The 17,619-nt window shown below is 47.7% G+C and overlaps 1 protein-coding gene across 1 annotated transcript in view; it reads right to left on the reverse strand.

Moving 5' to 3' along the window:
- The window catches only part of zswim5 (zinc finger, SWIM-type containing 5), a 37,288-nt gene extending 19,871 nt beyond the window's left edge, over window positions 1-17,417 (reverse strand). Inside the window, exon 1 of the mRNA XM_084708055.1 lies at window positions 16,919-17,417. Within this exon, the coding sequence (XP_084564181.1) occupies window positions 16,919-17,417 (499 nt within the window). The remainder of the gene's footprint in view (window positions 1-16,918) is intronic.
- Window positions 17,418-17,619: the final 202 nt, after the last annotated feature.

The following is a 17,619-nucleotide window of genomic DNA, read 5'->3' on the forward strand; positions in this document are numbered from 1 at the left end:
GACTCACCTATGAGAGGGTCACCGCAGAGACAGTGCTAGCCAATCCCCTTCTCTGAATTAGCTTGCACCCTCCTCTCCACTGAATAATAAGACAGACAGGTTCCTCTTGAGATCTTTAGCTTGTATCAGCCTTCCTCGGGTATACGAGGTGGCTCTGTGAATGGCACAAGACTGAGGAGCGACCTTGCTTGTGACCTGTGTTATCAGGACCTTCGGACATGGGGCAAGCTAGGTTGCCTACTCATCTGAGACTTCAACCCAAACATTCAAAAGAATGGCAGGCCTGGCTAGCATTCGAACCGGTTTAAAATACTGGATTGTTGACCCTTGTTTTCTCGTTCGTCCCCCTCTCTCCACTTAGCAAGGTTGTTTCCATCCCAGAGACAACAGAGAGTGAGAGAAAGACAAGGCCAACAACGATGTGTATGGTGGTCTGAATGCAGAGCACACAGTAACAAAGCAGGGAAAGAGCCAGCTGCTCTGGTACGCGTTGGCACAGGCCTCTGTCCTTGGCACAGTGCGGTTACCCTCCAGTCTCTCCAGGTACAGAAAAGCCTGCTTTGAGAGGCTAGGCATTTCTTTTCATCTTTCCTGTGAGAAGTGTTTTTTTTGTATTTTTACAATGACTGAAGTTTCTCTTTAATTGAACCAAGTGAAAAGAAGTGTTATACAAAGCACTGTTTTTACACTCTGACGAAGTATCTGTTTTATTTTCTTGGAGAAAAAGGCACAAGGAATGTTGTTCACTGAAAGTTCTTCTTTTCGCTTCTAAGTGACTGAGAGGCCTTGGCTAAAGAAAGAGAGTGTTCTGGCATCGTGCCTTCTTCCACCCCTATTAGAAAGTAGGGTTGTTTTTACCTCAGTCTTCTGATTACAGGGCTGAGCACAGACTGGCATGCTGTAGACAAACACTGACCACTCCAGGAACAACAAACACAACAAATTGAGCAACCAGAGGGTGTAGTAAGCGCTAACAAAGTGGATTCATACAGTGAGCTAGCACAATGTAGAGATGCTGGCATACATCATGCTGTAGGCTTTCGCTGGCTAAGGGGAAGTTGCCACCTCTATTATAAGGGTATTTTAGCACTACTAACAGTAAATATATGCAACAACAAAAAATAAAAAAAAATGTGCTAGCAGAGAATGTCTGTAATGATTCCACATTCTATATTCCTCTGTGCCTAATTCTCTCTACCTTTGGCTGCCACCCTTGAAGTTTAATTCACTTTCTCTCTTCTGCATGCAGGGAAAATGTTATGCAGTAAATATCCTCGGAAGGAGTTTTAGGGAGTTTCCACAATCATTCATTCCTTCACTTCAAATCCATGGGGGGACGGATGACTCCACACTTTAGAGAAAGCAGAATTGCAACAGCAATCCTCTCGAATGACGAACTGTCATCATAGCTGTACAGTCATTGAACAGAGATCTCTGCCAGTAAACAATGGTAAAGCTGTGTTCAGCTTCTAAGGCTCGTTTCAGACCCTCAGTCTCGATCCGCCTGTATCAGCATGTAGGCTAACTAGCCTACAGCACCGGCGGCTACAATGATCCGACCCACACAAAAGGAGGAACTGACATCACACGGAGGAATGTGGCTGAGGTGTGGGGATTGTGCAACTCCTTTCTCGATGCCATACTAATGCTATAGCTGACTAACCAACGACAACCACCAAAGCCCCACCTCTAGCTTCTTTGCCGTTCTAACATGCACCCAGGCAGACCACCAGATGAAGGGTTAATCCACGCGTGAAAGGGGGGAGGACAGACCAGTTTCACAACGTGATTAAATGGTTTGAAAAAATCTCGAAATAACCGCCACCTCATGGAAAACCTCAAGAAAATAGACTCCAAAGTGGAGAAGGGCTCCAGCATGCACAGAGGAGCAGCCATGTTGTTATTAGGGTTAGTTCATCTTTGTACAGGTGGCCTACCAGAGGATAAGATTAATGGCAGGGCTGTAGCCTGGCAAGAGGGAGAAAGAGAGAGAGAGAGAGAGAGAGAGAGAGAGAGAGAGAGAGAGAGAGAGAGAGAGAGAGAGAGAGAGAGAGAGAGAGAGAGAGAGAGAGAGAGAGAGAGAGAGAGAGAGAGAGAAAGAAAGAGAGGAGGGGGTGTCCTTCCTCAGCATGAGTTGTCTGCCAAGGCTGGAGCCTGGCAGATGAATGTGTGTTTGTACAAGGGATGTGTATACGTGTGTGTGTGTGCACAAGACAGACAGAGAGAGAGAGAGAGAGAGCAGGGGGGTAGCGGGATGGGGGGACGCCTCCCTACCAGGACCACGCGCCAAACACAATGACCCACAGAGCTGGCAGGGCCTTGGGTGGCTGTCTGCATGTGTGTGTGGGGGTGGGTGTGTGTGGGTGAGTGTGTGAAAGTGTGTAGGAATGTGCATGCTTGCATTCCGGGGTCGCATGCTGCCTCCCTCGCCACAGCAACAGCAAGAAGAGTGTGTGGACTTCACTGGGACCAAGGGAGAGAGACAAGGAGACGAGGGAGGGAGGGAGGGAGGGAGGGAGGGAGGGAGGGAGGGAGGGAGGGAGGGAGGGAGGGAGGGAGGGAGGGGCGGGAGAGAGAGAGAGAGAGAGAGAGAGAGAGAGAGGGGGGGGGCGGGGAGGGAACGACGGCAAGTGGGAGGGACAGCGGGAGACATCAATGAACGAAACTGGGCACTGAGCCAATTTCCAATATTACAATACAAAGAGGGGAAGATGGAAAATGGTGAGTTAGACACGGAAAAAGGGAGAAAGAAAGAGAGGAAAGAGATGACAGAAGCAGACCGTTTATCCCTCCTGTAGTAGCAGCAGTTGCTGTGGTCAGTCTGTAGCTGTTTCCTTTCCGTGCCAGACACACAGAGACTATCGAAGCTGCAGCTAATACAGAGAAGACTTATCTTAGCCTCTGCAGCACCTGGTTTGGGTATCATTACCATACCCCCTGCAGTAGGCCAGTGCTCTGGACTGGGTATTGTAAACCTATATCCTCTGCAGCACCTGCCTGCCACGTCAGAAGTGCTGACATCCAGTCCACAGAGGCGCTCTACAGCTGCCCTGCCTACCAGCCAGACCTTGCTAATCACTCACAGAGCCAGAATCCACCACCGCAGACTGGGTGCTCCCACAGCTCATGTGAGGACAACAGGGAAGACAGCTCTGAGGTTCACCTTCACGGATACAAAACACGCTAGCACACACACACACACGGACACACACACACGGACACCCACAAGGACACTAACACACAACTCACACACACACACACACACACACAGAGAAACACTAACACACATCCACAGACTAGGCAAATGATAAAAGGGGTACAAACCCAACAGTACCACACCCCCTATTTATAAGGTACCACACACTGACTCTGGCAGGACACTGAATCCAAGCTCAACGTGGGGGACTGGACACGGCCCCATGACTCAACACTTCTCCTCCCACGCTCCTGTACAAAGCTGGGGCATGCTAGTGAGCATGCATGTGTGTGTGTGTGAGAGAGAGTTGTCCTAACACACACACACACACACACACACACTGTGACCAATGGCTAACCATTGTCTCCGGGAGGTTGACTTGCAGTGGGAGGGGCCCTGCTTCCCCTCCGTCCCCTGGATGCTAAGCACACTAATCCTGTTATCCACATCCTAATAAGAAATGAATTCATGAACAGATTGAGAAAACAGCAGCTTCTTCCCACAAGGGTTCAGGCAAACAGGCAGGCAGGCAGCAGTGGGGGTGAGCAAGGCTGTGCTAGCATGCACTGTGCTCGTTCCCAACTGACAATGCAGTTAATATGAGGCTAATATATTGCTAACTTATTGCAAATGCTACGCTAACTCCACCGACACCATCTCTGCCCAGTAGTGAGCTGCTCTAAACCTGAACATCCACGCCTGGTCTCTGGGCTGCTTTTGGGGGGATGCTCTGGGGACGTGGGGGGGGCAGGACATTGGAAGGGTTTAATCAGCGTGCGAAGGTAGATCCATCAGATATGCTAATCAGAGATCTTACCTGAACAAATATCCTCCAGAGTCGCCTCATCCCTCTTAATTGGGAGGGCTCGTTAATAATGCAGGGAAGGAGGGAAGAAGGGAGGGAGGGAAGGAGGGGGGGAGGGAGGAAGGAGAAGAGTGCGACTCTGCAGTTATTAATAGACAAATTAGATGAAAAGGGGATTTTTTCTTCTCTCGTCCAATCACCAAGGGGTAAGCATGCATGCACACCCACCCACACATGGTTATCACCTAGGATGCCTCAGTGCTCCTTAGAATAGTTGCTGGGTAGTGGTAGTGTATTGAGCCGTGACTGTCTAAGGACCATCTCAAGACATCCGCAACAGATATACTACTCCACTCTGTAACGACAAAATTCTGTCTTTGACCCAAAATGGAGTCCATCCAGGGAACTGCATGGCTGATCAGAGCAGAGACCATGTCAGAAGGACAATGTGTAAAGGGAGAGGCTGGGTCTCAAATATCCCCTCTTATGTTGTTCAACCGTAGACGTTACTATAATAGAAATCCACTGTCCTCTCCTTGGGAGGAGGAAGGCCATACTTTGAAGTCGTGGAGATACAAAGGCTCAAGGCTGCAGCTACAAAGAGCGGCTCTAGGTTTTCAAACTGAGGGAAATTGAGAGGCAGCTAAGCATTGTGGTGTTACACTGGACTTGATATATGAGGGGCTTTTTGGTGACACGTCTGAGCCAGTCTGCTATTGGTCGATCGGTGTACTGGATAGGGAGATGGAGCACCTGAGGAACAACAGGGAGACAGCCGGGGGAAACCCACAAACTCCCCAGACACAAGCGATACTACTGGGAATAGACGAGAGGGAGACACACACACGCACACACACACACACACATCCTAGGAGGCACACAACAACACACACGCACAGGTACACAATAGAGCAGTCATTTGTCTTGTCTCTTTTAACCAGCAGCAGTGTGTAGACACTATTAGAGCAGTGTCCAGACAGGTTTCTGGAAGCTAGCTGGATGAGTCGTCATCTTCTTCTATATCAAAGACATTCTTCAGCCTTCTCGTCACCAGCGAGGCTTGACAGAATACCCCAGACTTCCCCCCCCCCAGCAGTGGTCTGAACGCCACCGAGCAACATGCAATATTACAATGCAGGTTCTGGCCATCAATCACATATAATTAGTCAAAGTATTTGTGTTTCGTTTTGTGACGGTGTCGCCCTGTCCTATCACTTGTCACAGTTTGGTTGGTCTAATTATTGTGGACAAAATGGTGGCAAGATGGTGATGTGTGTGTGTGTGTGTGTGTGTGTGTGAGAAGCGGGTCTGAACAGTTGATGAGGTCTGATGAAAGTTCAGTATGTCCTCCGGAGCAGCCCTGACCCTGTGCTCTCCCCTTAGGGGTTCCTGGCATAGCCAGCCTTTGTTGCAGGAGGGAGTCCAAACAGCGTAGCACACCTTTGATTTTCAGAGCCTAAACAGGGCCCATTTCAGGTGATGAGCAGGCTTTGCACTGGCCCAGGGCTACAGTGCACAGCAGCAGATATACAGCGTGGTTGTTTCAAGTTGGAACAACCGCAAATCAGTCGTGCTCTGTGGAGACTTTGAAGACATTTCTTGTGTCATTCCCTAAGAATACACAATGGTTTTAAACTACACTGTATGTTTGACATGGACCCTGTCAAGTATGTAGCGGCTGACTGAGAACAGAGAAACAGAGGGGATGGGTAGCCCAGAACAACAAGTGAGCTAACTCATTCCCAGTCAGGTAGGAGCCAGTGTGCAAATCCGAAGCCGCACATGGTCCACAAAACCCGGCTTTGACTAAGATGGACTTCTGTAACCGATCCTATTGTCTCGCACCTATTCTTGACCGGAAAACCCCCCGTTCTATGGACTTGTAAAGGTGCTGAAAGAACGTGCGACGCTGGAAGACAAGCCCGCCTAGATCACCCGAGGCCACGGAAGGTTCCGTCATCACCGTCAGCCCTGCGGAGCTCTGGACGCTGCATTCCTGCTGTACTCCTGTCAAGGCCTGGCGGAAACGGACAGAACGAGAGAGAGAGGGAGAGAGAGGGAGGAGGAGGGGAGGAGACAAAGAGTCTTCTGCTGGGGAGAGTTGGAAAGATCTTATGACAGCCAGATGAGAGGAGAGGTGGGGAACGGAGAGAGAGAGAGAGAGAGAGAGAGAGAGAGAGAGAGAGAGAGAGAGAGAGAGAGAGAGAGAGAGAGAGAGAGAGAGAGATGTCTTCTCCCTGTTGGACTGAGGGCTCATAATGAAAGCCTGAGTCTCCAATCAAACAGAATTATCCAGAAAAAGCCTCTTCAATCACACACTGATTTACTTGCTGACGTTTTCCTTATTCTTCCCCCCCCCCCCCCTCCCTTTCACTCCCTCCCTCCCTCTCTCCCTTTCCACTGCCCCTGGAATCAAGTGATGAAAAAACGATGAAAGGTAGCGGTCATGAATATTCTTTAAAATGGGTTATTCAGTGTGAAGAGAGGGAAGCACCTGTTTTCAGCTTGGCGCTGGTGTAGGCAGGGTTGACAGGGCAGGCATGGACACAGGCAGGCATAGCCTTTCATTAAGCTGCCTTTGTGTGGCCTGGATTACCTACCATTTTCTGTTGATGAAAACAAATTGTGTATGGTGCTGCTTCAATACAGGGCCAGATTGAATCTGCCAATGCAGTGCTATGGAGATCAGTAATCTTCTAATGTCCTTTATGCAGCATAAGGGCTAATGCCACTTTTGTGTTCGTGCAAGGATTTTTCATTTGGACATGGAGATGGTAAATTGCTTATCTGTTCAATAGATACATATTCTCAAAACATGTGAAGGAAGCAAATGCATACACACACACACACACACACACACACATACTGTACATACACAAACAAACTGATGCATGGAAACAACAACAGATGACTTAGTCACCTATCACTATGACTCCTTCTGACTTCTCAAATGTCAGAACTCGTATATGTGTATATATATATATAATCCCTCCTGCTTCCTCTCCACAAAGAAATCTGATTAGATCATGTTTAATTGCCTTTCTCATCTGTTGAGCTTTAATCCTATTGTTACAGTAGGCAGTTTTATTCTGAAGATAACACACACACAACACTTTTAAACACACACACTGACAAATTCTGCTGCCTAGGCAGAAGAAAAGTGCTTAGTGCGACCCAATCTTTCTTTCTGAGGCTAAATGAAACTAGGTGAAAATTAAAATTTTAAATCAAAAAGGAAGAAGATCCACATTAGGATTGCTACTGTGTAGGGGGTGGGACAGCCGTGGAGAGGATGAATGATCAGAAAGTTAGCTAGTTCAGGATTTCATTTGTCCTGTCTCCCCCCCAAAACATGGTTCCTCATGGAACCAGTTTGAAAGACCACACAACAACAAAAAAACCCTGACCGGACACTTGAGGTCAGGCACCAACAGTTAGCGAGCTAGCTAATAACCACCATGTTAGACATGAAAGCCTGGCCCTTTTCTCAGTCGCCCAGAGAAACCAAACTGCTCGGAGCTCACATGGAACCATTGATCCATGCAGTGTATGTGACCTGCCTGCTAAAATGTCTACAGCCAAGAGGGGAGCAAACTAATGGTGGTTTTTAACCCTGGAGATCCATACTGATAGATCTAAACAAACGCACATGGTGTGTTGGTGTGTGTGTGTTTGAGGAGAGGGGGGAGGGAGGAGGGGCCTGGTTACTGATTGACAAGTGACCATGGCCTGGTGTGATTGGTTTATTCTCCCGCATGTGTGCTAGCAGGCTGGGATCGGGGCTAAACGTCACAGGGTTTAGCTGACCGTTTCTCTTCCTCTATCAATCGCTTGGGACTGAATGCCCAGAACTGGGACTCTATTTGGGTGATAACGTGTTGGATGAACGGACCTGGTGGATGAATGACTTGCTGTGTGCAATTTAGCTGACCAGCACAACCTGCCCGATCAGAGTCCCTCTCAGCAGTAGAAGGGCTTTAGAAAACTCTTACACACACATACACACACACACGCTGCAGTAGCTCAGCTAAGGCAGACTAACAGGCCTAGGGTAGCCAAGCAGTTCAGGCTGCAGTGAGGGCACCCTGATCCTATTATACCATGACAACGATCAGAATCCCTCGATTCACCCAACACACACAGGCACACGCGCACGCTTCCACATCCACTGTGGTCATCCACAAAATCAAAAGAGCCTCTGCCTCCATTGGGGGCAATCGAGCTGTGCTCTTAAATATGTATGTCTCCACAGCAACACGCCAATGGCCCCTTTGAAATGGATTGCTTCACTATGCAAATGCAATGTACATAGTTCACAAAATACAAAAGCTTTGAGAAGCATCCGTGTCGAGGCCCAGCTGACAGGAAGCTGATGCCGTTCGGGGGTTTCGAGGGCTTGTTTCTGGGTCGGGTTCTGTGAGCTCCCTCTCCTCCGCCCATAGGGGAAGCTGTGGAGCGTCAGCAGCCACGTTAAACGACATCTCCAGACAGCCCCGGCTGCTCAGGCACCTTTGTTTGGGTACGAGGGAAGGAGGAAGGGAGGGAGATAAGTGGGAGAAGATAGGGGCTGCCCGGAGAGGCCTGTTTGGGAGGGGCGAGTGCCAAGGAGGGGGGGAGGGCTTGCCGAGGGAACTTAAGGCGGGGGTTGTGACAGAGGGCGAGGGGCCCAGACCAGACGCAGCCCTGCGGCTGCTGGACACATTAATCACGCCCCGCTGGTGGGCGGGGCCCGGAGGAGGAGGGGGCGGGGCCAGTGGGGAAGGGATAGAGATTGTCTTGTTTGATCCCATCCGTCTGGGTGTGCGCGCCCTGAGCTTCTTTCTTTGGCTTTACTCCTTCTCCTTTATCACTAGGCACCTTCCTGGGCCTCCCTCCCTCTCCCTGTCTCCAGGTATCAGCCAGTGGCAGAGTATGATGAGGTCCCTCCCTTCGTTTTCCCTCGCCCGGGTGCTTTGGCTTTTTGTCCCTGCTGGTGGGGGGGGGGGTGGGGGGGAGGTGACAGGTTAGTTATTTACTCTGCCCCCCGCCCTTCACTCCCCCCCTCCTTCGGCCCGCATCTCCCCCCCTTCTCCTGCAGTCGTCTGTTCATTCATCTGGCTGCCTGGGAGAAGCAAGTGCCTAATGGGCCATATCAGCACAGGCACTGCAGAAACACACAGGCCTGTCATTAGAGCCTAGATTGGAAAAGAGGGGAGGAAGGAAGGGGAAAGACAGAGAGAGAGAGAGAGAGAGAGAGAGAGAGAGAGAGAGAGAGAGAGAGAGAGAGAGAGAGAGAGAGAGAGAGAGAGAGAGAGAGAGACAAAGACAGAGAGACACAGAGAGGGGGGTACTTTGCCATTGGTAATTTGTATTATGTTCATTTAGTACCAGAGCTGGGTAACCAGCTCCCTCCCCCATACAATTATGCAGCATTTCTACAACCACCACCAGACTTGGAGGAGGCTATCAATATTCACCACAGAGAGCCGTTCACTCCTGCAAAAACAGGGCTCACTTTGAGAGTGGATAATAACTCAAATCTACCTTTCAGCCACACATTTCTGGTAAACACTGAAATGCAGCTGGATAATGCTAGTGGACCGGGACCCTAACATGCAATAATAGCAGACAGTTATATCTGCAAGTGCTCCATAAAACAGCACTCCTTTTACAGCTGCACCAATTCAACAATAAAAAAGGGCCTTTTCCCTGAAAGTTTCATTTTGTGCTACAGGGGTACTTGAATGCCTCACGTATGTTTATTCATACTGCTGCAATATTGGAGCAGTTTGGCTGGATTGCAGAGCATGGAGGTTTAGAACCTTGTTAAACCTTAACCAATTCATTCCGTCTCCTGTAGGTAACTATGTACACCTAAATAACCTTCCTAAACAATCTGTTGGTCCCATTTTCTTTTAGTCCTAGTAGTCGTGTTACATGGTTAACGTGACAACAACACAACTAAATGAACCCTTGACAGAACACTGCCAGGTGTAACGGCTATTCTTGGTTACCATCTTGTTTACAGCAACCCCGCTCCTTTGTCAAGGCGTAAGTGCGACATTGCTGTCTGTGGTCATCGCAATACACATGCCATATAGTGTGCATGACAAAAGACATGAATGGACACAGTCCTGTGTGACCCGTTCCGCTCAGCGAAAACAGAGCCACTCTCTTGGTGTCTAACTTCATTCACATGGAGAGATAGAGGAGATGTGTCTATGCTGTGGGCCTATAACATGGCATGTATAACATTACATTTATAACTTAGCATTTATAACGTTCGACGGTCTATACAACTTGACACAATGAAAACCATGGTTACCGCTGAAAACTTCACAACACTTAAGTGAAAAGGTCAATTGTAATTGGCTTTGAGGAGCTCTAATGCCCATCTCACAATCTGAGATCTGGACCCAACCACCAGGTCATTCTGCAGCTTAACAAACCCGGCTTGTTCTGCAGCTGTCCATGTACAGAATGACCTTCCATTAGACGTCACCCAGAATAGAGAACTATTCAGAAGTTCTATCTCCTTAACAGCCCTGGCCTCCAGTTGGAGGCTTGGAGTGTCCAGGCTATGTTAGGACATCATGAACATCCAAGTGCTTTTGGAGAGGATTTTGTGTTCATCCTGTCAATTGCACTTTGGGGCCCGTGCTTTAGTGCAGCTAGCAGAACTCAGCCATTCTGCTTGAATGAGTCCTATTCAGTCATCTCTGATCAATATACTTGAAGGTCAGAGCAGAGGAAGAATTCATGTGGCAAGAAAGACAAAAAAAAGGGATTCAAGTCAATAAAGTTTTGTTTATGAGACATGTTCTCAGAACGGGCTGAATCCAAGAAGTCAAGAAAAGAGGTGACAAAAGTTGCTGGATTTCAACTCAGGGATTAATTACTGAGGGAAGAAAGAGGGCTGTGCATTGTGTTTCACACATAGTTGCCTCAGTCGCTCTCCTTTGCCCTCTTGTTGGTTATTTGAACCCTTCTCTTCAATACACATTATCCCTTCCTGTAGTCCAGTCACAGACAACTATGTTTCCATGTGAACTGGCAACACACCCTCCCAGGCCAGCACACAAAACCTGCTGCATAAAAGATGTGAACGCCTGAGAGAAAGACAGACAGAGAGAGGTGATACCGTGTGATACAGCCTCTCCACACGTGGGCCATACACATAAGGAAGACAGCTCACCGTGCAGACCGGGTTACGACTTGACCTGCCTGCTCCCTCCTATATTGTGTATCCCAACCACCTCCCTCTCTTAGGGCAGGCTCCCTCCCCTCTTTATGCTAGGCCCTAGTGCTCTTCCTTTGCATTTGTTAGGCAATTACAACCAAATGAGGCCATAACATACAGATAAGCTGTCTGTCTGTCTGTCTGTCTGTCTGTCTGTCTGTCTGTCTGTCTGTCTGTCTGTCTGTCTGTCTGTCTGTCTGTCTGTCTGTCTGTCTGTCTGTCTGTCTGTCTGTCTGTCTGGAGGACTCCTCTTTCAAATCCAGCAGCCCCTCTCTTCCTCCGTCCGCGGCTCAACTGTCAGTGACACACACGTGGACAGAAGCCAGGCACGTATAGAGGCAGCACCCTAGAAAATCATACTAATCTATGTCTCACCTTCAGAACATAGCCAGGAACAATTTCAAACACAGCTGACGAACAATACACAGTGTCTATCAGCCAACCGGGAATAAAGCTCCCCAAGGGTACAACACAAACCTATCTGCACTCCAGAGGGGAGCTGTGTTTTCAACATGAAAAGTACAGGACGTTTCTGATTTCTCCAACAATCGTATCTAATCTGGTTTCACTGAGTCACATAGAGCACCAGCAGCCACCTTGGGATAACATTGGCTTGATGAATAATACGACCAGTCTGAGGAGTTATAACCACATACAACACTGCTAGAGAACCACCACGCTATCACAAACGTATAACCGTTTAGATGCTAGCAACATCTCTCTCTCTTCCGGGCTAAAAGAAGAGGTTTGAGGGGATCGATATGGTGGACCCCATAGTAGACCTGTAGTAGACATGGAGTATCCAGCTCTGTTATTGCCTTAACTTGTGTTTGAGCAGGCAGGAAACTGAGCATGTGTGAGCTACGGAAAGCCGTAAGGGCCAACATAGCCAAGATATGAGGAAAGTGTGTGCGGAGTGTGAATTGTGACATACTGTAGCAAACAGAAGGTATGCGGGGCGGAGACCATGCCTCTGGCAGACAACGTGCTACATTACAACATTATCAACATGGAACACGCCTGAGGGCAGAAGAACAAATTCTTTAAACCACCCTTACATTTTTTCAAACGCCCCCCTTTCCTTACACACATACACACGCTTACACGCGTGATAAGACAAGGACACTGTCAAACACATGTGCTCCAGGCCCTTTCCTCATAGGTGCGGCTGATAAACTCTCGGAGAGGCTATCAGGTCGGCGCAGCATTTAAGCCCAAAGGGCAAGGTCGTTATTGATCAGCTGGACGGGTGTGTGTTCCCAGCTCATGCTACAAAGACAGACGATTCTTCTAAGAATGAGGCGACATGTGAAACACGTGAGAAGCATGTTGAGAGAAGTTGTAGATAGAGCTGGGGTCTCTGTGCTGTTGTTTGCTAGTCTGAGTTGACACACAGAAATGAACTAGCAGGAGTGCCATACATTAGTATTAGTACAATAGTATTTCTGTGTTGGCAAGGTTGACTGGTCCCATGTGGGCAAGGTTGACTGGTCCAGGAGTACCATACTAATGTATGGCACTCCTATGTATATTGTATGTAGTCTTGCACCAAACAGTTCATTTATACAGAGACCAATTAATGTAAGTGTGTTGGCTAAGCAAAAGTGATTGGGATCTGTCTAAAAGCAAGGTTAGAGAGGAGAGTGGGTAAGAATGATCAATGGTGCATCTTATGAGATCAATACAGAGTGAGATCAATACAAAGTTCAGATATCAACTTCCAGAGAGGAAGGGACCAGTCAACCTTGCCCACTCTCCCTAGCTCCAGCACTCCTGAACAAGGCCATGTCCTCTGGGCTGTGGGAGGAAGCAGCCCTCCAGCGCAGCCATGTCAGGGAGGCAGGTAAGGGGAAGATGTGAGGGTGCTCTCCACCTTGTCCCACCACATGGAGTATTCCGCTCGGCTGAGTGCCGATGAAAGCTTTTCTATAAGCACCCCCCACCAACCTCCACCCTTCTCCCCTCGATCAAATTCATTTCCATCCTTTGATAAAGACAAAAACAGGCTCTTAATGGCTGTGTCCTTCAAAACCTGAGTGCTAATAAGTGTGGAGAGAAGATTTGTTTTACTGATTTTCTTTGAGACTTGCAGGCATGGAATTAATTACCTTGATTAAATATTGTCTGTCTGGGTGATGGGAGACGGGGCAGAATCAGGGGTCCCTTGTTAAACGGCGAAGGCTCTGAATAAGTGTGTCCCGAATACAAAGGCAGAAATGACAGTACCACTCGGGGAAAGGAGGACTGAGAATACCGTATCTAGGCCTCGTTAGCAAATTACATCACTGTGGAGAAACAAATTAATATATGGCTCAACACAACTCCTTTGAAAGCCTTGAGTGTTCGGATCTTACAGTACGGTAGATGGACACATTATCCACTGTACTCTTGGATGGGACGAACATGTGGACATGTGAGTTGAGATCTCCACAAACCAACCGGTAGACAGGTTATTACCTGCACAGTAGTGCATGGTCATGTGTAAATATGTTTTAGGGGAGGTGGTGTGTTGTGTCTTTAGGTGAACCAAACATTTCCACTTCCTTCAGTGCCAAAAATGGAAGGGGATGCCAATAGACAGAAACATACAGGCACGTAACCAAGGCAGCTGTTAAACCACAGTATTAAGCAGAACTGATGAACTCAAACAACAACCATGTTTCCCCATGTCTTAGGAAACCGCAAATGCTTTCCAAAATACAGGCATTACAAATGAGACGTCAAGTCAGGAAAAGCAAAGAGTGGATCCTACTTGTTTGAGCTACATTAAACCTTTGACTGTTCCGCAATCAGCCCAGGGGGAGAGGTGGGATGATGATGACTGGCTGAGTCACCCCAATATGGGCTACAGGATCTGGCTTTAATGGGGATGTTTGGTGGTGGGAATTTACCAAATGGTGATGTCACTTCCTATCAACCCCAGAGTAAGAGAATATAGAAAGAGATCCAAGGTCATTGGTAGTCACATACCAGAGATTATTTACACATCAATTAAACCTCACATCCCTATGGAAAGAAAAGCACACACCAGGGAAAAGTTTGAAGTTTACGTTACCGTGCCTGAGCACGGGTCTAATCCTTTGGGGCTCTGGTTTTGTCTCGGTAGAAGTCAGTCACCCTTTAAAAAGAGGGGGATACCATGGCTTTACGCAACACCATACACCCTCACACACACACAGCCCGTTTCTCCTGTCTGTGAACAAGGGTTTTTCTACAGCTGGGTAACAAAGCATGACCCAATAATCCTGAGGCCTGACTAAAAGCTGGAACCCCCCCCCCCCCCCGCCCCCATCTCTCTCCCTCTATCTCTGAGGACTTTATAAAACTAGCATGGGGGGCTGCACTTCATGTGTGTGGGGGATGGGGGGGATTACACATACACACACATTTATGCTCACACACACACACACACAACTAGCTTTGATTATTCTAATAATGACTTAAACCCCAGGGAAGATTATCAGTGCAGGCCAATGCGGTGATTAGCTTGTGTTCAATAGCAGACAGTAGGCCTATGAGGCTATGCATGCCAGACAAAAGCTTTTATCTACAAGCCAAACCCCATCTCTCATCCATGGCCGATCTGCGCCCTTACATCTGCGTATTCTAAGACAACATACTATAAATGGCAAACCTTTAGAATTCACTGACAAGATCTTGATCCACAGTTCACATTAACTGCCAACAATGTGATGCAGTATGTGTTAAGCCAAAAAGCAGAGTAAGGGATTTAACTTGTATTGTTCAAGCTGATTTACAGCCCAGGTGACAAGGTGATGGGACTGGCCTGAGAAAACAGGAAGAGGGAAGGAGAAAAGAGTAGAGGAAAGGAATGTAGAGGGGAAAAGATACTAGAAGTGGACAACAGGTCATCAGGCCTGGTATCTAGTACTGTCAGTGTCAACTGAACAAGGCGCAACAGGAAGGATCCAAACCCAGGACAGAATGGACTGTTTGTTCTCAAACACCACTGACACTACCTTCATAGTTAGCTTGCTAGCTTGTTACTTAAGCCAGAGAACCTTAAGTTATCTCTATGACCCTGAGATTTAAACAGTCTTTGACGACCTTGGGGGATCCTAAAATCCTTGACTCTCTGCTTGGTCTGGAATAGTTTCCTGGCAGTAAGTCACTCAAATTTCAAGCTAAGAAGAGGATTCACTACCCACTGAGATCATGCTCTACCGCACACCCTACCAGATGCCTTTATAAATAAATGCACATTTTGGAGGGATGAGAAGGGGGGTTAATGGCCCCACATGGTTTGAATGTATTTCCTTTTGTGTGTTAAAGCCTATTGGTTTTGGGCTACAACATTATATTGATATAAATAGCTACACGTTATCTTAAACAACACATTTTCAACCTACAACCAACACAACTTTATAATAACCTCAATACTACTTTTCAATATAACGTTGAATAGAATACAAATCGTTGACTGGTCTAAGGTTACTCCGGGAGACCGGCCAAAGCTGCTTTATTTGGCTTCCACTCCTCATAGAACATGAACCGCATGTGGCTCTCAACAAAAGAGGGCAATTGCGAACGTCCAGTGGTTTATGGAGATACATTCTTGTTTTAAACACGTTCATGCTTAAACAGTGCTAGATTCATAAAGTGTACCATTAATTCGGTAAAGATCGCTACTCGCGAAACATCCCTTTGTTTGAATTACCCCAACGGCAGTGTGGCTATTCTGCAATGATTGCCTTGGAAATACGAGACGGATATCGATCATCTCAACTGGAAAGCTATTGTGTAGCAGTCGGACTAGCCAAAGACAAATGCCTTGCTTCCCGGCACAAATATGATTTAGTCGAATGGAAGGCACTGATTCATCCAAACTTGGCCAATGCATGATCGCACACGCGCAAATATTTTCTTTACTACAGTAACTACGTTCCTTTGTCCTGTCCAACGAGCAAATAAACAAAAGATATGGGATTTGGATCAAAGCGGATTATGTTGGCTTAATTATAACAAGAGACTCAATAACTGTCTTTGTCTTAATCATAGGCAACCCTTCACCAATACTAAAACATAAATGAGTCCTATGATTAAAACAAATGTATAGAAAACTGCCGTTAATGGTGATCTATTGTATCCGCGCAGCCTATGCCTCATCCCTCTCCGCGCACTGAAAGGGTTGCCTTCAATAGCCCCGACGAGAGAGAGGAAAAAAGTGCTGATTGTTGCCAGCACATAGCCTGGATCGACTCAACAACGTAGCCTGGGCTAATTTAAGCGTGGCAAAGCTTGGGGGTTGTGAAAATGCCGATTTGTATTTCAAACTGTAGACGCAAAGATTACGCGTAAAAACGCAAAATTTGGTAAAGGATCCACTAACAACGACTAACACAAAGGCAACGGACAGTCCTTTAATTTTTAAACAGCAGCTGATACGGACCAATGTTGTGGACTATCCTTGCTCTTCTCAAGAAACGTTATAGCCATATGAATTCGTAAAGCAACTGTTGGTGGTAGGCTAAACTATTTATTCTGGCAAGAATATTTGAAGCAGTTTAATGAGTGACATAAATCATCATAATGCTGAGTTTTCCTACTTTTCATGGTATTTGAAAACTTCAATAGCTTTCTCGGGTAAAACTACAAGGTGTCCTCCTGGATCAAGGTAATGGGGCTGGGTGCATCACATGTGGGTACTGTTATATAAAACTGAATTTGTTCCACTTACCGACTTGTAATACATTCTCTACACAACCGGTCTCCAAAAGCCGGATGCCCCTACGGAAAGGCAGTCCATCTCCTGTGCCCCCTGTCCCTGTGGTAGCCGTCGTACTGCTGGGAACTCCTACGGGGGTAGACCCAGATCCTGCGGGGGCTCCTGCGCCTGCCGCCGGACCCTCCTCGCCGGCAACACGGCACTGAAACGATGAATACATACATATTTCCCTTTCGTTCCTCGGAAAGGACCAGTATACTATGCGGCGCTGTACAGGCTCTGGGATCCGTTCGAAGCGCTCCTCCACCCTCTCGAAGGCCCATTTCTCCGCTACGGCTTTTGCAGCGCAGTCCAACAGAGATTCCGGGCTACGATAGCGGGAGTTAGAAAAACCATGTCCAGGCCCCGGACCAGGACCTCGAGGAGCCGGGCGCAAGCACGGTCGCTTGCTTGCCGGGGGTAAAGAGAGATGAAGCGGCTGAGGCGGTAGCTCTCCACGTCCCTCCGCCATAACGACCAGAATATACACTGAACGAACGACCAGTCTCGGATTTGCACAGACAAGCCTCCGCGGTGGGGGCTGAGGGCGGTGATACGTCACCACCAATAACAAACACCCCCCTCCCTTCAAGTGTGTATGGTGACTGTGTCGTCTGTAACTTTCGTCAGTGTGTCATGAATTGTCTGGTATTGCTCACCTGAACTTCAACCGT

Source organism: Hypomesus nipponensis, chromosome 10 (genome assembly GCF_054491055.1).
Source record: "Hypomesus nipponensis isolate SF chromosome 10, ASM5449105v1, whole genome shotgun sequence".
In the NCBI taxonomy this organism is placed as follows: domain Eukaryota; kingdom Metazoa; phylum Chordata; class Actinopteri; order Osmeriformes; family Osmeridae; genus Hypomesus; species Hypomesus nipponensis.